This window comes from Frieseomelitta varia, unplaced genomic scaffold, assembly GCF_011392965.1.
Source record: "Frieseomelitta varia isolate USP_RPSP 00005682 unplaced genomic scaffold, Fvar_1.2 scaffold_842, whole genome shotgun sequence".
Lineage (NCBI taxonomy): Eukaryota > Metazoa > Arthropoda > Insecta > Hymenoptera > Apidae > Frieseomelitta > Frieseomelitta varia.
The window spans coordinates 21618-38788 of record NW_025110637.1 but is presented as its reverse complement, the minus strand read 5'-3'; the positions used below and the strand labels follow the sequence as shown (position 1 = coordinate 38788).

At 33.3% G+C, this 17171-nt stretch overlaps 3 protein-coding genes across 6 annotated transcripts; 2 read left to right on the top strand and 1 right to left on the bottom strand.

Annotated features, from left to right (window-relative positions):
• Positions 1-181: 181 nt before the first annotated feature.
• LOC122536505 lies at positions 182-8013 on the top strand. 3 transcript variants are annotated; one of them, XM_043668922.1, is made up of 7 exons: positions 182-1883; positions 2321-2490; positions 2791-3152; positions 3556-3669; positions 3814-3992; positions 4058-4341; positions 7624-8013. In XM_043668922.1, exons 5-7 carry the CDS (start codon positions 3867-3869, stop codon positions 7637-7639), a joined length of 426 nt encoding a protein of 141 aa, XP_043524857.1. In that variant the 5' UTR covers positions 182-1883; positions 2321-2490; positions 2791-3152; positions 3556-3669; positions 3814-3866; the 3' UTR covers positions 7640-8013. The 3 variants fall into 3 exon arrangements, 1 of the variants encoding a protein (XP_043524857.1); XR_006308407.1 differs by lacking the exons at positions 2791-3152; positions 7624-8013 and adding an exon at positions 6298-6644 and having other exon boundaries at positions 3814-4341; XR_006308406.1 differs by lacking the exons at positions 182-1883; positions 2321-2490; positions 2791-3152; positions 3556-3669; positions 7624-8013 and adding an exon at positions 6298-6644 and having other exon boundaries at positions 3867-3992; positions 4058-5031.
• Positions 6819-9693, bottom strand: LOC122536504 (glycine-rich cell wall structural protein). The gene is made up of 3 exons (XM_043668921.1): positions 9576-9693; positions 7997-8614; positions 6819-7574 (listed from the first exon to the last, which is right to left on the bottom strand). Exons 1-3 carry the CDS (start codon positions 9588-9590, stop codon positions 7371-7373), a joined length of 837 nt encoding a protein of 278 aa, XP_043524856.1. The 5' UTR covers positions 9591-9693; the 3' UTR covers positions 6819-7370.
• A 1330-nt stretch (positions 9694-11023) lies between these two features.
• LOC122536506 lies at positions 11024-15108 on the top strand. Of its 2 annotated transcripts, XR_006308408.1 has the most exons (5): positions 11024-11211; positions 11575-11657; positions 12562-12894; positions 12984-13092; positions 14808-15108. XR_006308408.1 is itself a non-coding variant. In XM_043668923.1 (4 exons), the coding sequence occupies exons 2-4, from the start codon at positions 12674-12676 to the stop codon at positions 14970-14972; spliced, it is 330 nt and encodes a 109-aa protein (XP_043524858.1). In that variant the 5' UTR covers positions 11233-11657; positions 12562-12673; the 3' UTR covers positions 14973-15108. The 2 variants fall into 2 exon arrangements, 1 of the variants encoding a protein (XP_043524858.1); XM_043668923.1 differs by lacking the exon at positions 11024-11211 and having other exon boundaries at positions 11233-11657; positions 12562-12729.
• Positions 15109-17171: the final 2063 nt, after the last annotated feature.

The following is a 17171-nucleotide window of genomic DNA, read 5'->3' as shown; positions in this document are numbered from 1 at the left end:
GTGCAATAATTGCACGATCGCACAATTAATAATTGTATAAAAGTATATTTTAACAAATTATGTTATGTTATAACAACTTCGTCAAGTACTTAAAAATTTTTCTAAGTACATGCAAATTAATATTTAATAAATAACAAAAGATTTATTACGAATATTTTTTTTTACCAAACTATTTTGTAGATATATTTTAACGGTATTATTTTAAAATAACAAAATATAAAAAATGATAAATTATGAAATTGAATTGAGGATGAAGAGTACAATACTTTATTTCAAACACTTTTATAAAAATATTTTGAAAAAATTTTATTATATAAACTAATCTATATAATAGAAACTGCTTGTACTTCAAAAATCAATTAAGTAGTTTCTTCGTTACAACGATATTATAGTAATGCGAAAGAAAAAGTTGTTTAATACATCGATATATGTATATCTTTATTTTATTATGTACCAAATATAATATTGTCACATATTGTGCGACATAACTAAGCAGAATTAGATAATTTTATATAAAATAAACTTAACTACTACTTATATGCATACAAATGTGTAATGAGTACAATTTTAATCTTAATGGAATCGTTTATAAATCATTTTCTTGAGTCACAGGTCAGCAATCGTGTTTCAATTTACTTTTCTCAAATGTTGCACGGTGCGATAACAACTTGTTGGCGACGACGAAACTTGTGAATTGATAATGCTAGAGAATCATGAGACAGTTGGGTACAACGCGTATATGCGGATAGTGAAACAAGGAAGAAGATCTAATCGAGTGAAAGCTAAGGTCAAAAGGCCAATAAACGTTCCCGGACGAGCCGATAAGCTGCATAATAGTAAAATACCAGTTGCATTTCTCTACTTTCCTTTTTCTTATTCGACATGTACGATGTCATGTAACCTATACTATACATATCGACTGAGAATATTGATTGATTTTCGTTCGTAAAGCCGCGTTCAGATTTACCATGTTACTTTAATTCGAGTTTCTTTTTCTCACTCTCTCAAAGTGACAATGACGGAAGCGGTTACACAAATTTGCATAGAAGTGTTAATTACAATTAAGAATTACAAAAAAAGAACTTTGTAATTTACTTTGTATACAGTATGTATAAGATCTCTGCTTTTTTTCTTACAGAAGAATATTTAATACTAAAACTATCAGAATGGGCTCAAAAATTTTACAAATTACAAATTAGCGGTTTGCCGTTGATATTAATGAAATTTTGCAAATTTATAAATTACAAGTCATCTGATCATTATATTTGATGCAAAATTGAAAGAGAAACCTGAGAGAAGTTTACAACATGTAAGTTATAAATTGTGTAATACTGAATTATTATGCAAAAAAGTTCAAGTTTACATTACTTTACATTACATTGGTATTTCGAATTATTTAAATTCAAAGTCGATATTCATTAAATTGTTAGTGGAGAAATTTGTAACTAATTGTAGGATAAAAGTAACTACTAATTAAACTCGGTAACTTTGATAAAAAATTCAACAAGTGGGTTCAATAATTATTATCCATTCTTTTAAATATTAATTGTAAAATCCCAGTTTTCAATGTATTATCTACAACACTCCTTTGATTTAATTTGACATAGTTTTCATGTTTCCATTTCATATTTGCTTCATCGTTATCTTCGTTTGTAGTCTTTCGAGAGTGAATTTCGATTCATCTAACGATTAAATATCGAAGAAAGTATACGAGAGTGATTTTTCTCGATTTCTATAACCTCTTTATAATTATTTGTGGGATATAATAAAACACTGGAAAGTGTGGTATCTGATGATTGAAGTTCATTCATTGTTAATTACATTTAGATTGCTATTTAATAATTAAATTAATGATGAAGCAATTAGTGATTTGTTCTACGCACGTAAGTATCTTATTCTATATATGTAGTTGTTTTCGTATATATGTATAATCGTGTATAACTTTTTTGTTAAACTAATCAACTTTCCCAACGAGAGAGCAGAATTTCCTAAGAATTAAATATTAAAATAATAATATTAAACAATGAAATAAAAGTATCAAATATTACTAATATGATCCCTGCGTTTAAAATGATCAACCAATGGCGATGACGCTGTACGTGACTTATGATCATTCGCTACGCTTCATTTTCAAAATGAAAATGAATGCTAGACGAGGTCTACAAGGTGGAATGTGCAGTACATACATATCTGCTAGAAGCAATCCCAACTGCCTATGTAGCTAGCATTTTCCCTCAGTTCCAATTTCAACACGTTGACTTTGCGAAATTTTCGAGAAGATTAGAAATGAAATATCGAGCTTAATGTACATATAATTCAGTATATTTCAGCTCGTTAAAGAAAAACTTAAGAAGAGGAAGTAACTAACGTCTAAGATTTATGAGATTTAAATGAACATGACGAGATTATGATTATTCAGATGATATTACACGTTCAAAGAAGAAAAAAGAATTTTACAACCAATCAATCCTTTCGCTTACATCAAGTAAGGTAAAATATTTTCATAATATAAACTTAATCAAAGTAAAGGATTTTAATCTTGAATATTTTCTCATTGTTTTATTTTGTTTTCGAAGCCTCTTTTTTATTAATAAAAACATAGTCAATGAAAAATAAAAGGGTTTGTAATATATTAACAAATTCATAGAATATACTGACATTGTTTACTTTTATATAATATTAATATTGTAAACCTTGTATAATTTAAACAATTCAGTGTTTGAATCAACAATGTTTTAATGATCAAATGATCGATATCAGTGGCGATAAAATGTTCTCCACTCTCTGTAGCAGCAAAAAAGAAAGACATAGAATAAATAAGAATAGGAAGGAGAATAAGGATAACTTAGCGGTATGAATCGAAGGGAAAGCAGAATGCGTTAGCATCGTGAAAGGAAGAAGAAGGAAACGAAAGCGGGCTCTCTCTCACGTTCTTACGCAGCGGAGAAGATGCTCTCGTAAGAAATCTTACCTGCGAAACCCTGGAAAACTATCGAGAAAGAAATAGGGGAGGGGGTAGAGAAGAGCAACGTCTGCCAAGAGGCAACTTTCACATGATCACCACGTGAATCCCCTTTTCAGCTTCCTGGAACATCACGGGATCAAGAGTATCGTTACTATATTGTGAGGCACAAACACAAGCAACTTGAAAGGTCATTCCTCGACCTCCTTTGAAAAAATTGGAACGAATTTCGATCTAGCCTCTTTATCTTTTTCCTTCTCTCTCTTCACTCGCTTTATAGCAACAGTTCAGTTACCCCTATAGTTAAGGAAATCTCCGATTTACCTTCGATCTTTTCCTTTCTTTGCTATATTATATACATGTATGAGAATTGTTATTAATACAAATTATTGCTCTATATAATAATAATCTTTTTATAATAATCATTGAATTAATTACTTCTTAATATGTTAAAACATTTATCAGTTCATATTCAAACATAATTTTTACTTAATTCACGCACACGGTTAATGTGCTAAATCAAGTAAAAGCAAAAAGATTTAGATAATATCTCTGTGTCATGATTGCCTTTCACTGATTTTCTTAACTTGTAGATTATGTTTATGGATACAAAGAGTGTACGTATGATCAAGACGGCTTTTCAGAAGATTTGATAAAAAAGGAGGAAAAATGGAAAGTAGAAGAGTGGTGTTAGTTCTATTAGTTACGTGAGTATAATTATTAATTGAGTTCATTTATTTGAAAGAAATGAGTAATAGTTTAAGAATTAACATATATCGTAATAAAAGTTTCGATATAGGATGAGAAATTTCGTTAGGACTACTTCTTTTATGGAAATTATTTATTTTAAGGATACCTTGTATTCAGGCTAGGCAGAATTTTGAAATAGAAAGCGTGTACTGCGATGAGTAATACTGAAAAAACTACTGAAGTGAAATTGCCAGCTGAACATTGGCCTGTGAATAAGGTAAATGTCTCAACAAAAAACAAGATTTTCGAAACCAATGACATTACAAATATTGGAACCTGGGTAAGTCAGGTAGTAAAAGATTCATCAATCCAGCGGTTTATAATAATATCCTTTGGTGTTACAAGACTTATCACTTCACACAAGTTGCACTTTCTCTTTCTCAACGACCATTAAAAGCATTAATTACACACCCCTGGCTGGATAATTCAGGGAGGAAGGAAAAAGCTAATGAAACAAAGCTATTAAATATGGCGGCCGACTTAGAAAAAGCTGGCGTGGAAAAGATCGATCGTCCGTTTAAAGAGGAAGGCGTCGATTTCCGCGTCTTCTTCGGGAAAGGCGTCGTGACGCAAGCTAGAGAAACTTTCACTATTCTTAAACAGCCACTAATCAAGATGAAGACTGTCAGGTATATGCTTTCCTCTCTTCTCTTTTTGTCACTGAAGAACGTCCCTGAGGTCAAACCTTCCTGACAAACCTTGTAGAAATGAATTGCTGCTGATTGCTGAAACGTTCATCGGTTGATATACATATATATGTATATATATATAGATCGACATGTTTGACAAATAATCATACTTTTCACGAATTTTTTAAAATTATGATTAACTGAGTAATTGTTATCTATTATTTCCTTAGACGCAAATCAATATTAAAACATATACACATATGTCCATAGTTGTAATAACATGAGTTATGTATTGCACGCAGTTTAGTATACGTCTGGCTAAAGTACACATTCTACTGACTATTTGGAGAGATAATATTTGTTCAGTGAATAAATTACTTAAGCGTTTGTAGTGGTCTTTTTTTCATTAACAAAACGAAAGAAATTGAAGAAAGGCGTTTGTCCTTTACCGAATTTCTGTGTGTGTATATATATATATATATGTACAACATACACGTATCTGTTGATTTTTAGAGCAATCAATTATTGTATATATAATACCATAATGATATTCACTTTTATATTTAAACATTTAACTGTCTTTAAGATGATCAGTTTATCCACAATTGAATACGGTTGATATAGACGTTTTTTGTGCGCTCACATGATGAAATACATACGTGACGTGATGCGTTTATGCGAATAAATCAGGTTCGTGGACCATAGAACACTTGGTTTCTCACATACGGTGGCATGGGCCAGAATTCATCCTTGTACATAATGTTTTAGGCTTTAGACGAAAAGTCGTTGCACAATACACCGTTTATACGCATCACACAAAGAATTAAACCGTACGCTGGATTGGTTTCTCTTTATTTTCGCGAACACGTTACTTCTAGATTCGAATAGAAATTATTTACCATATGATTAACGCAATCGCGTACTTTCGAAATATTGATTTGAAGATTTCCTTTAATATTTAGCTAGAGACTAGTGCGAATAAAAATGTTTTAACGTGTTTTCTGTTTGCATTTAATTTACAGAATATTGTACTAATATAGTATTATTGGTGTTTTCTTGGATGTTCTATTCTTTGACTAACTAATCTGATTTAAATACATTTTATTCAATTATTACATCATATTAAAATATCCATTATTTAAAAAATGTTAATTTGCAGTATAAAGAGTTCAGTATAGTATTATTTTAAAAGAGCTGAAGAAATTTGATGAATTTTCATGGGGGAAAAATCTTGTAATTATTTTTAACCTTTTTTTAAAGAATACGAATTTCAGAAGAATAAAAGTTTCATTTTACCTTTATCCAAAATATGAATCTCATACGAACTAAATCACAGAGTTTAGCAATCGACTCTTAAATGTTGAATGCGGTCAGTTCTTGCCGCATATTTTAATGACTCCGTGTCAATTTAGACTTTCCTTACACGTGTTCCTGTGAATATGAAGAAATTAATGTGAAACGTGATTTCATGCAGCTAAATTTTCGTATTACGTGACAACCGATATACATATATAGCTATAGTACACAGTGAGATTTTTAAAAAAATCTCTTCTAAAAATTTCTAAGCTTCTATCTATCCTTTGTTATACTTATTACAATTATCGTGTTTTACACAATGTACAAAGGCGGAGATTACACTAAGAATGCAATTTCAATTACATTTCGTGTTATCTGAAAGTTACGAGATCGTTAGTTAAAAGTTACTATCGCCATTATCATTAGATAATCACAGATCGCGTGCGCGATTGTCGTCATTAATTTTTACCTCAATTGTCATAACTATCATTTTATAGTTGCATCATCATAATTACGGATATTATTGTCATTATTGTACCGTGATGTTTTTTACGACGTTAAGCAGCTCCTATATCTGAAGGTTTTAACTTCAGAACAACAGAATTAAACAAACTATCAACATTCAAAATTAAATAAAAATGTACTGCATTTTGATTTCAGTTTTGTTGTATTCTTCGAAAGTCTGTCTTACTTTTGATAGAAAGCCTGTTTTGACAAAGGACGATGATTTTTTTAAGGAAGACTATTCTTGAAGGATGATTTCACAGGCGACTTTCTCTGGCCCTCTTAAACAAGCGAAAAGGAGCACAAATAGAAATTGAAAGTTCACGATGCTCCATGTGAGATGGAGATTCCACGAAGATTAATCGGACGTGTATATCTTTACGTTGTTCATAAACTAAAATAAGTATTAAACAGAAGATCGTTTGTAAGTTGTATGCAGATAATTAATGTAAAATTAATTTTGGACTATAATTGTTTTTCATAAGTGATCTTATAAAATCGTTCACACTAGTAAACTAGTGAAGTTTAATTTTCGATGATTGTTTGAAGCACGCATAATTTTCAAATTCTCTATTTTCTCCTATCCAAAATTTAGATTTTAAGTAATTTAAATTTTTGAAAAGTTAGAAGACTCAACTCTAGCACAACGAAGGGTCAAGGAATAAGATTAATGAAAATATCGTGATTTTTATGTAAAAATACATAAAAAAAGCTTTATTTCGCCACCGTTTTCTTGCAAAAAGTAACGTATAAAAAAACATTTAATCCTAATCATCGTCGTCGTCGTCGTCGTCTTGGTTACCGTGTTTCTAACTTTTGTTAGAACCACCATCATCATCATATTCGTCATCATCATCATCATCATCATCATCACCATCATCATCGTGATCGTCGTCATTATCATCATCGTCGTTATGATTGTCGTCATCATCCTAGTCATCACGGTCATCGTCATGATCGTGGTCACATTATTCTTATTAATCGTGTAACTCCGAATCGCGAGCAGGAGCCTCGTGTTACTATCGATTGTCCACTCGATTGTCCTGTTCCTGCTCGTCACCGCGGTCGTCCACGTGGGATCACAGTGTATCGCGTCCAATAGGATCGCAGTTGAGCCGTGGCTGAAGCCGTGGCCAAAGCCGTGAATGCGTGCGTCTCGCGGAGCGTAAAGGTAAATTCGAGTACGGGTGGAGGAGAAGTTGTGGGGATTCAACGGGCATTTTGAGTGACTAGTAAGGCCCTGAAGCACCGGGAGCTCCGTAAGACGTGCTGGGTCCACTTGGTCCGCTTCCACCATGACCGTCAAGTCCTCCGCCTCCTCCGATACCGCCACCGATTCCTCCGCCGATTCCTCCGCCGATTCCTCCGCCGATTCCTCCGCCGATTCCTCCGCCAATTCCACCACCGCCGCCGCCACCACCAGTAACTTCCTTCTGTAATTCGTACAATATTGCTATCAGTTTTGATTGATTTTTTTTTCAGATTCTATGCACATTAAGTGAAAATGGAAATTACGACACAATTGTTGATGATCCGTTCTTTTGAAAGATGTCGAGGCTGGTAGAAAATTTGAAGAAAAAGTATTCTAAGTGTCGATACTGTTTCTTTAATTTAAATAAGAATCAAAATATTGTACTGCAAGACAGGTATTTATATTTTCTATGAACTTGTTGTTCTTTGAGTTCTTTGTGTCGCAATTGTTTTAATAATAAAAATCCAGAATTTTGATGCGATTATTAAAATGAAACAGAGACATGTGATCAAACAATCAATAGAACAAAACTTTTAAAATAAACAGGTTTTATAGGAAGAATACTAATTTACTAACTTTACTGAAAATTGAAAGATTGCTTACCTGTGTCTTGTATTTGATGAAGTAAACTTCCGGTTTGCTTGGTTGAGTCGGAGCAATGGTAGGCAAAGTGATTTCTGGTGCTTCTTCCGGTTTCTTAACCAACACATAGATCAATGTCTTCTGTTCATCTTGCTGAGGAAGAGCAGGAATGGCAGGAGCGGTAGGAGTTGGCGGAGTTGGTGCCTTGATGAAAATGATCTTGTAGTGCTTCTGAGGTGGGGGTAGTGGTGCGATGGGTCTGCTCGGTCTGTCTTCCGGTGCTTCTGGTGGTGGTACGTGTACGTAGATGTGCTTCTGGATGAGAGAACCACCTCCGAAACCACCGCCTCCTCCAGCACCTCCACCGAATCCACCACCAAATCCACCGCCACCGCCGCCTCCGATACCACCACCAAAGCCTCCACCGAATCCACCGCCGAATCCACCGCCGAATCCACCACCGAGTCCACCGCCAAGTCCACCACCGTGTCCACCGCCAAGCCCTCCGCCAAGTCCGCCACCGAGTCCACCGCCTATCCCAGTGGATCCACCTCCTGGTGCTCCGTAACTGGAGCTAGGCTGAGAGTAAGAGTAGCCTGCTTCTGGCCGTGCCATCACCGAAGCGGCGAGCATCACGATCTGGGAACAGAAACGTATTTAACAGATCAGTATTGATGAATTTGATGAACAATTTGCGAATAGTCATGTTAATTCAAATTTTTATGAATAGAATCCAAAGGAATCAGAAAGAATGTTGAGAAGAGATAAGAAGATAATAATTGGATGCGAGGATAGAATAGAGGAGTAGAAAAAGAGAGTAAAAATATGGAACAGAAGAGTAAAGGTGGAAGAATGAAAATTAATATAGGAAAATAATCGATGAAACGTAAACTAATGGAAACGCAGTAAAAGAAATGTCGAATCACATCGAATTAGAAAGTTCTTCTTGTACTTTCATAATCGTGCATCTTGATATGATTATCGAATGCATGGACATCAAACACAACTGCATTTGCCTGCGTCGACATCATTCTCACTCTTCTTTACTTTCTCTTTCGTACCATCTCTCTTTCTATATTCTCCACAAATTTCAATTCTCTCTCATTTCTTCCCCCTATTTATCTATCTATCTGTCTATCTATTTATTTATTTATCTATCATTTCTTTGACCTTTACCATCATACGGAGACAATTGCTTGCGATTCATCGTACATTTCTCCCCGAAAGAATGAACGAGACAAGTAGGGATAGCTAAAATTGTAGTCAATTCGCAATTGTAATATTTCGGATTCCGTTTCGGAAACAAAATTAAGTCGTAAATCGTGGAAGGAAGTAGCAGTGGTTTAACTGATATTGACAATTCTCAGCCTTCCATGCGAGCGCGATGCCAATGAAGAATTTCAAAGAAAGGGAAGAAGGAAAAGAAGAAATGAGGAAACGAATAATGAAAACAGAAAATGAAAGAACGAAGAAAGAAGGGGGAAAAAAGGAATAGGCGATAGTCGACAAATAGACACTGTCTAAAACGTTGCGGGACGGTAGCAGGAAGAGGATGTAGAAGGAAAGAGACCAACGAATAGACGAGAAAGATTGGACTCACCATGAATGCCCTCATGGTTGCTGCTGTTCCTTGGATTTGAGGACTGATGCTCCACAGATGTTACGGTGCCCCTTTTATACCAGACCTGGCCCCACTCGTATCTCGACCCATCACCTATGCTGATGAGACCGTTGGTGAATCTCTCTCTCTCTCTCTCTCTCTCTCTCTCTCTCTCTCTCTCTCTCTCTCTCTCTCTCTCTTTCTCCGCTGTATCGTCGATTTTGCTGAACATTTTTCCTCATACAGTACGAACTTGACTTATTAATGCTTTTCGGATTGAGATCGACTAACCTTTCTTGAACCTTGGTCCCTTTTAAGATTCGTTCATTCAGGATCGGAGGTGGCTAACATTGCGAGGTGATTGCCGATTTTTTTGGTCGAATAGAAGATAGGCACTTTCTAATGCTCGCAAGTATGACTCCTGTGTGGCGTTTTAACGCAAAGAATACGAATTTGCATCATGGAGACGTGATGGTGAGCCTTTTTTTCACAATTATCCAACTTTTCGGAGATGACTATGAGTCAGATCCTATTTATGTTGAATTTTCTTGTGGATACGCGGAATGTTAAAAACGGCGTAATTAATAATCACTTAGCTGCTGGTTTTCATAAAAAAAAGTTGAATTCGTTTCTTTATTCGAAGCTCGTGATAAGTGGTATCCTTCAGCTTTTTAAGGATTAAGTATAATACATTCGAGACTCGACGATCGAATCGAAAGCATGAGTCAGCGATTTTGATGATCGTTGATCTTTAAATATTTGATTAATGGTTGTAAAGAGGTTTTCTCTGCAAATCTATAGTAACTGAACGCAATGGCTGCGAGATGGTCGCGAAAGAAGAAGAAGAAAAAAGAAAGTACCGTGTTCGCGTATTCGCGAAGAAAAATGATTTGGGTCAAATTCATTTTCGAGGTTCCCTTTCTCTGTTCGAGGACGAGACTTCCCCGCAGGAAGTGGAAGACTTTCAGTTTCGTAATGTGAAGATGCGCGCGATACTCCTCCCCGGTGAACCGATGTGACCGGATGATTGTCATAAATTGTTTTCTGTATTTTGATTCAGATCATCAAACAGAAACGCATCGCACCGCTATGGCTTGAAAGTGGCATTCGCTGTTAGTTCAACGTAATTATCGCTTTAATTTTCACCTGGCAGCACTCAATCTCAAAGGTTGACGTTGCAGCAGTTAGATCATCTGATTTTAAGGTGCCTGATGTTAATTGTTAATAATACAAGAAGAATTTGAATGGAAGGAGTTCTATAGAGTTCTATATTTAGCGAAGGTTGTTTGTTATATAATTAAAATTGAAAATTGTATTTATAAGTTTCAATTCCTCAATTCTGTTCCAAAAAATATAAATTTGTGTAAGTATGCAAGGTTTAATTAGATTAGTAAAATAGATTAGATAGTAGACTTAGATTGTACGTTGTTATATATTTTGCTCGTTGGTGATTTAATTATTAAATTCTTTATTATTTTTAATTTGGAATTGCAATTTGAAAGCACTATGACACCAGCGAGATGAGAACCGCTGACAATACGGAATCGCTAAGAAAAGCGTACGATTTTAATCGCGGGGTTTGTGCTCTCTGGGCTCTGGGACATTGCGAACAGATACCACGAGTAACAACGACCGCGTAAGTCTGGTGAATGGGAAAAGGAGAAGCTCGTTATATACATGTGTACATATGTATGGCTGTATACATTAGTACAAACGCGTATCATTGCGTTGTACACGCTACTGTTCAAAAGTATCGTATCGGACACTTGCTTATTTTCGACAACGTGTATTTTAATTACAAGATTAATTAAGATTACGGTCAAATCAGACTACAATGACCAATTTGCAATTCATCATGGAAATTTTATAAATTTATAACGGTTTCTCCTATTCCTTGCACTTTTATCATCGTCATCATCATCTCTCCGATACAAATTTTACACTTTTGATTGTAGATAGTTCTTTAGAAAAATTTACTGTATCTTTATTACCATTACAGAGTGTTCGGATAGTATACATATAGTGTGGACCAGTCAACGGCGGATGTCCCACTAGGAGAACAAATCGCTCGGAGGTAGAAAGGTTCGTAGGTACTTGGATTCTTTCCTTCGATCGAAATGCGGAACGATCATGGGAACATGGAGTAGAATCCGCAAGCGGATAAAAAGCGACAGCATTAGAAAGGGAATTTTCAGCAAATCGAAATTCAACCGAGTATCTAACAAACGCGTGGAAATTGTTTTCCTTTGTCGTACATTTTCTTTTTCTCTTTCCTTTTACATGCGCGTTACGTCAGAGTACAACCTTCTCTTAAAGGTAAATCTTTGAAATCTTTAAACACCGAGTTTAAAAATTAAAGAAGAGAGAGAAGTTAAACGTATAGATTTTTGAACAATTTAATTGAAGAAAGTGGAAATGATAATAAATAACTTTTTTCTTTAGCTACATTTGTCTGCGTATAAAATGATAAAAAATAATGAGTGATAGTATATTAGAAAGCAGTAGATCGAAATTTAATGTTATTTATATCTACGTATTATGTCGCGTAAAAATATCGTTGTTCCTTCGCTATATATGGTCATTTAGCTGTTTAAGGACCATGACAAATGACAGAAATGGAAACTCAGTCGCTCATTTGCCAAATCGATTAACTTCACCAAACAAAAAAGTAGAGGAAAGTGGTAGAATAGTACACATCATTTATTATCTACTTTTCCACTTGTCAAAAAAATTTTTGTTGTCTTGTAGTGCTAAGTCTGATATTAAAGGAATTTATTTCAAATATAAAAAGCGAAAGGAGAGATAATCAAATGTTTTAATACTAAAATTCAAAAAGTAGAATTAACCGACTTCATTTTTGTGTACCCCTTATCTTAATAATTATTTTTTTTCACTCAGCTACTTCTTCATTATTTTATTTTATTCGTGATTCCCTACATAATGTTACATTAATATAAAATAATAAATAATTTTGGACTTTATGCAGAAAAACGAGAAAAATTGGAAATTATTTTATCACTCAATGGATTTAAGAGTGAAACTTTTTCAAAGATGAACCGCAAAGAAGCGTAACTACGAAGAATGCATGTGAAACGGTCATGGGAACATGGAGTAGAATCTTAAAGATAATAAAAAGTGACAGTGTGCTAGAAAGGTAATCAAAATTCTAACAGCTTGCGAATTGTATCGAGTCCTCTTCCTTACGACTTTTTTTTTGTTTTGAACATTAAAATTGTTACCAAAATTCTACAAGTAGTGCAAGTAATTTCTCTTAATTAAATACAAATACATATCAAAACATGTGTTTGCATAAACGTAGGTACGTATATATAAACTTTCTTTTTCTTTCTTTATCCAAAGAAATGTAAAAATAATTCTTAATGTCATACCTTACAATCTCTTTTTTAGTGCCATGATTGAATCATCAATTGGACGTATTTATAATATTATGTCTATTCTGAGATTCTTTGTGCTCTTTCTATTTCTTGAAACGAAACTGACAAAAGATTTCACTTTTGTAAGCATCTGTAATTGCAATTGCATTCATTATGTTCACAGTATACGGAGATTTATTTGACCGTGATTCCGTTCAGTTTATCTTCGGCACACGTTTACTTACGTCCAAACAGTCGTATTTCTTCTAGCACAATTTGAAATGCGATGGAACACGATGTGCATACGTAAGAATGTATTGTGGCAAAATTTTCCTACCAAAACAGATTTTTCATTTTATATTCTAAAAGCAATATGTTACACAACTCTATTTCCAATTCTGATTCTAACAAATAGAATGAAATTAAATACTAAATGGAGTAAATGGATGTTTACTCTGGAAATAGAATGAAAAAACAGAATTCTGAATCAAAGTGGAAACAAAAGTAGTAATAAAAATAGAAAAAAGGGAAGAAATAGAAATAATTTCGATGTAAGTTTTTGTTTTTTACACTTTTAATTTTCGTTAATTAATCGTATTATATTCGATATTCTAATGTAAAAATAATTTTAAATGCGAGTGTAGCAATTTGTGAACAGTCATCTTTTGCTCTTCACTAGAAATATAATTCATCTTTAGTTGTGAAAGATCTCGTAATCTTCACTATGTTAATGAGACTGTTATATGTTGTATAAGGCACACTTTATGTCAAGTAAAAGAGTCCATAAGTGTAGAAATGTCGAGATCGATATCGGAGATGAATGTAGAGAGATGTTTAAACAAAATTTGAAGATCGTCAAGTTAATTGAAATAAAATAAGATTAGAAATTGTTAGAAATTCTTTCTGCAAAATAATAACTACCAAATTTTCAAAATTCAGTATGTGTATAGAAATTACAAAATATTGACTGCAAGCTCGTATCAAAGATAATTTTTCAGACTAATTTTAAATTTTACTTAATATTGTAATCATTATGCTGTAGACGTTTATTGCAAATTTATATTTTTATGAATATAAAGTTTTAAAAAAATGCAACTTAAGTAGAAAATTGTTTCATCTACATATATATATATATATATATATATATATGTACAATGAATATTCTATAGTAGGTAATGATAAATTTTCGTAACTCAGTGCAAAATCTTAAAATTTAAGAAAATGTTTAAGTCTTGAAAATGTGAAAAATACTTATAAAAAAATAGGATGACAAAGAAACAGAACGCAGGAGCAAGCATAATTGTAACGATGTCGAGATCACCTGATGGAACAAAACTTTGTTTTTTTTTCTTATCAGATCTGTATGTGAAACGAAGTCATGGGAAAACCGGAGTAGAATCTCAGAGAGCTAGAACCGCCTTACAAAAGAGAGACATCGCGAGTGCATTGGAAAGGAAATTTTATGGCAACAGAACTTGTCAGCAATGTTTACCGGCCTAATGAAATTTCTTATACAGTGGACGTTCCAGGAAAGGTCTAGGAAAATAAAGAGACTTTTCTACTGATTAAGCTATTAAGAAAGAAATTGAAGAAATTGTTTGATAATAAATAGTGACTATATGATGGAACTCTAAATGTTTAACTAATCTTGCAGTTTCCAAAGATTCAAATAAGACCAAATTTTACAATTTTGCAACTCGCAAAATGCATCAGACATAAAAGATAAAAGCTAAACGCACATTAATTAAATTTTAAAAAGAAGGAACTAATTAAACCCTTGAGGTAAAACTTCCATTCTAAAAAGAAGGAACTAATTAAATCCTTGAAGTAAGAACATTTCCATTAAAACGCAATTCAGAAACCAGTCCGAACTAACGAAGCTCTACTAAGACGACTCCATTCCCACGCAAGAACGATTATATCAACTAAATTCAACAAATCCCTGATCAGACACCAACTTAATGAATCTCATCGAAGCTACAACGAATCTAGTTTCCATCGCAGACAGTTGTCCATTTATTAAACGGTACGTGCAATACTACAAATCATGTTTCATATTCTTAATTACACAAGCTGGTCACAAATGGATTGTAATTTTTCATGGAAGTTTCATAGAATGAAAGAATCATTCAAATGTATAAATAAAAGCCTGTGTACATATGTAATATATATATATATATATATATATATATATATATATATATATATAATATTTTATATTAATATATTATGTATTTTATATTTTTCCTATTAGTTTGCAATGTTTTTCTATACAAGTTTTTTTATGCTTACAGTATACTTGCACATACAATATCATTCTTATCATTATTTTATAATTCAGTTACGTTGCGATTGTTTCTAACGAGAATCCTTGAAAACGAATGCTTGAAAATGAACATGGACAACATGCCGTGCCATGGAATGAAAGAGAATCGAGAAACTAAAGCTTCTGGAGCTGAAATAGTCATGCAATCGTTACATCAACTGAGGCAATTGGCAAGGATCTACTTGTCCTTTAATGGACCATGCAGTCGATGTTCTCTCACTTTATAAAAACCACTTGTTATCCTTCGTAACATACGAAGTGTAGCCTGATTTCTACAATTTAACGTGTCGCTTATACTAATAACAACTTCTTCTGTTCGAGCACCATGCTGCGAAATGTTATACAGAACGAACACCAGGAAAAATCATTTTGACATTTTTATTTTTAACAGTAGATAGAAATTTTCGTGCTTGAGAGATCATTAGACGATTATTTAAATAATATTGCCAAACGATGTTGCCAAACGATATTGAAAGTCGAGCGAGATGCTTCATTCATTAAAGCAATCACTTGGCTGCCACATTATTAGAAACACGTATACATTCTGTAAAAAGCTGTGGCACTAACGTAAGCTAACTGACGTTAACTTTTTAAGAGCAATCATTACGGAAAATTACGGAATTAATGGAACAACAAATCGTATAATTATTGGTCGTTCAACTCTGTTCAACGAAATTTTTTTCTGTTTAATATTATTTATTAAGCAGACTTGCACCGTTAAATATTATTAATTGTAGATAACGAGTAAATGTGATTGATGTTTAAGTCATTTATTGTCAACAATTCTAAAATACATTTAAATATTCAGAGTGTTTCTGGAAGATGCTATATAAAATTATTTGGAGCTCATATAGTCACGCAACTGTGCTACTTGCTGTGTAAAATTGATTATTATGCACAAATAGTTTTTAATTTTGTAACAACAAACGCGCATATTTAATCAACATTTAAATTAATTTTACATATCTAAAATTATTAAATTAACTATTTTATTATTTTATTGTATCAGTATTTCATTGTATCAATAAATATATGATAAATAAATTATTAATGATACTAATTCAATAAATAATGATAACAAAAGCAAAATCAAATTCAAATATACCTCTCGACAGATACTTTAATAATTTTCGAGATATGAAATAAAAGAAGTTCCTTCATAGATTGGATTGCATAATTATGGCCTCCAATTATTTTTTCAACTGCGATCAAGATCAATTTTAATTCAAATTTCGAATTAAGCTTACGAGAATTGAAATATTATTCCCGCCAATGCTTCGATCTATTGAATAGAATTTGCAAGTATTTATATAAGCATTTTATAGACCAAATGAAACATAGGAAGAAAGCTGACGGTCTCATTCTGACGATATAATCGCAAAAATTTATAAATTTATCCCCTTAGTTAATCTTTTTTGCAAATGAAAATTTTTTCATTTATGAACATTGAAATGCTAGCGTCGCGTAGCGGTGAAATCGTGAACTAAAATATGTTGCTTTCCTTGTCACACAATATGTCCTTCTTTGTCAGGCGCGCGCATGTATATCTGTCTTTGTCGCACAGTATCTCTCTCCTTGTTTGACGCGCAAACATATCTCTGTCCTTGTCGCACACTATTGCTCTCCCTGTCTATGAACAAGTGCTGCCATCTATCGGATTTTTCCAATTTGTCCTTTTAGTTCCAATGAAAAATAAACTGGCTCAGATGGCGGCACCATTCGTAGACAAGGAACGCACTACTGTGCGACAAGGATAGAGATAGCCATTAGTTCCACTGCTTCACCGCTATGCGACGCTAGCGTTTCAGTGTCCATAAATCGAACAAATTTTCAATTGTCAAATAAACTAATTTAGGGGATTAATTTGTGAACTTCTGCGATTGTACTTTCTTAATT

Excerpts from the sequence above, each read along its gene's own strand:
- LOC122536505 (XM_043668922.1), top strand. The coding sequence starts at position 3,867 with ATGAGTAATACTGAAAAAACTACTGAAGTGAAATTGCCAGCTGAACAT. Across the intron at positions 3,993-4,057 it reads TTACAAATATTGGAACCTGG|ACTTATCACTTCACACAAGT; the intron begins GTAAGTCAGGTA and ends TGGTGTTACAAG.
- LOC122536504 (XM_043668921.1), bottom strand. Across the intron at positions 7,575-7,996 it reads TCATCAAATACAAGACACAG|AAGGAAGTTACTGGTGGTGG; the intron begins GTAAGCAATCTT and ends TACGAATTACAG.
- LOC122536506 (XM_043668923.1), top strand. The coding sequence starts at position 12,674 with ATGGGAACATGGAGTAGAATCTTAAAGATAATAAAAAGTGACAGTGTG. Across the intron at positions 12,730-12,983 it reads AGTGACAGTGTGCTAGAAAG|TGCCATGATTGAATCATCAA; the intron begins GTAATCAAAATT and ends TCTCTTTTTTAG. Across the intron at positions 13,093-14,807 it reads TGACAAAAGATTTCACTTTT|AAACCAGTCCGAACTAACGA; the intron begins GTAAGCATCTGT and ends AACGCAATTCAG.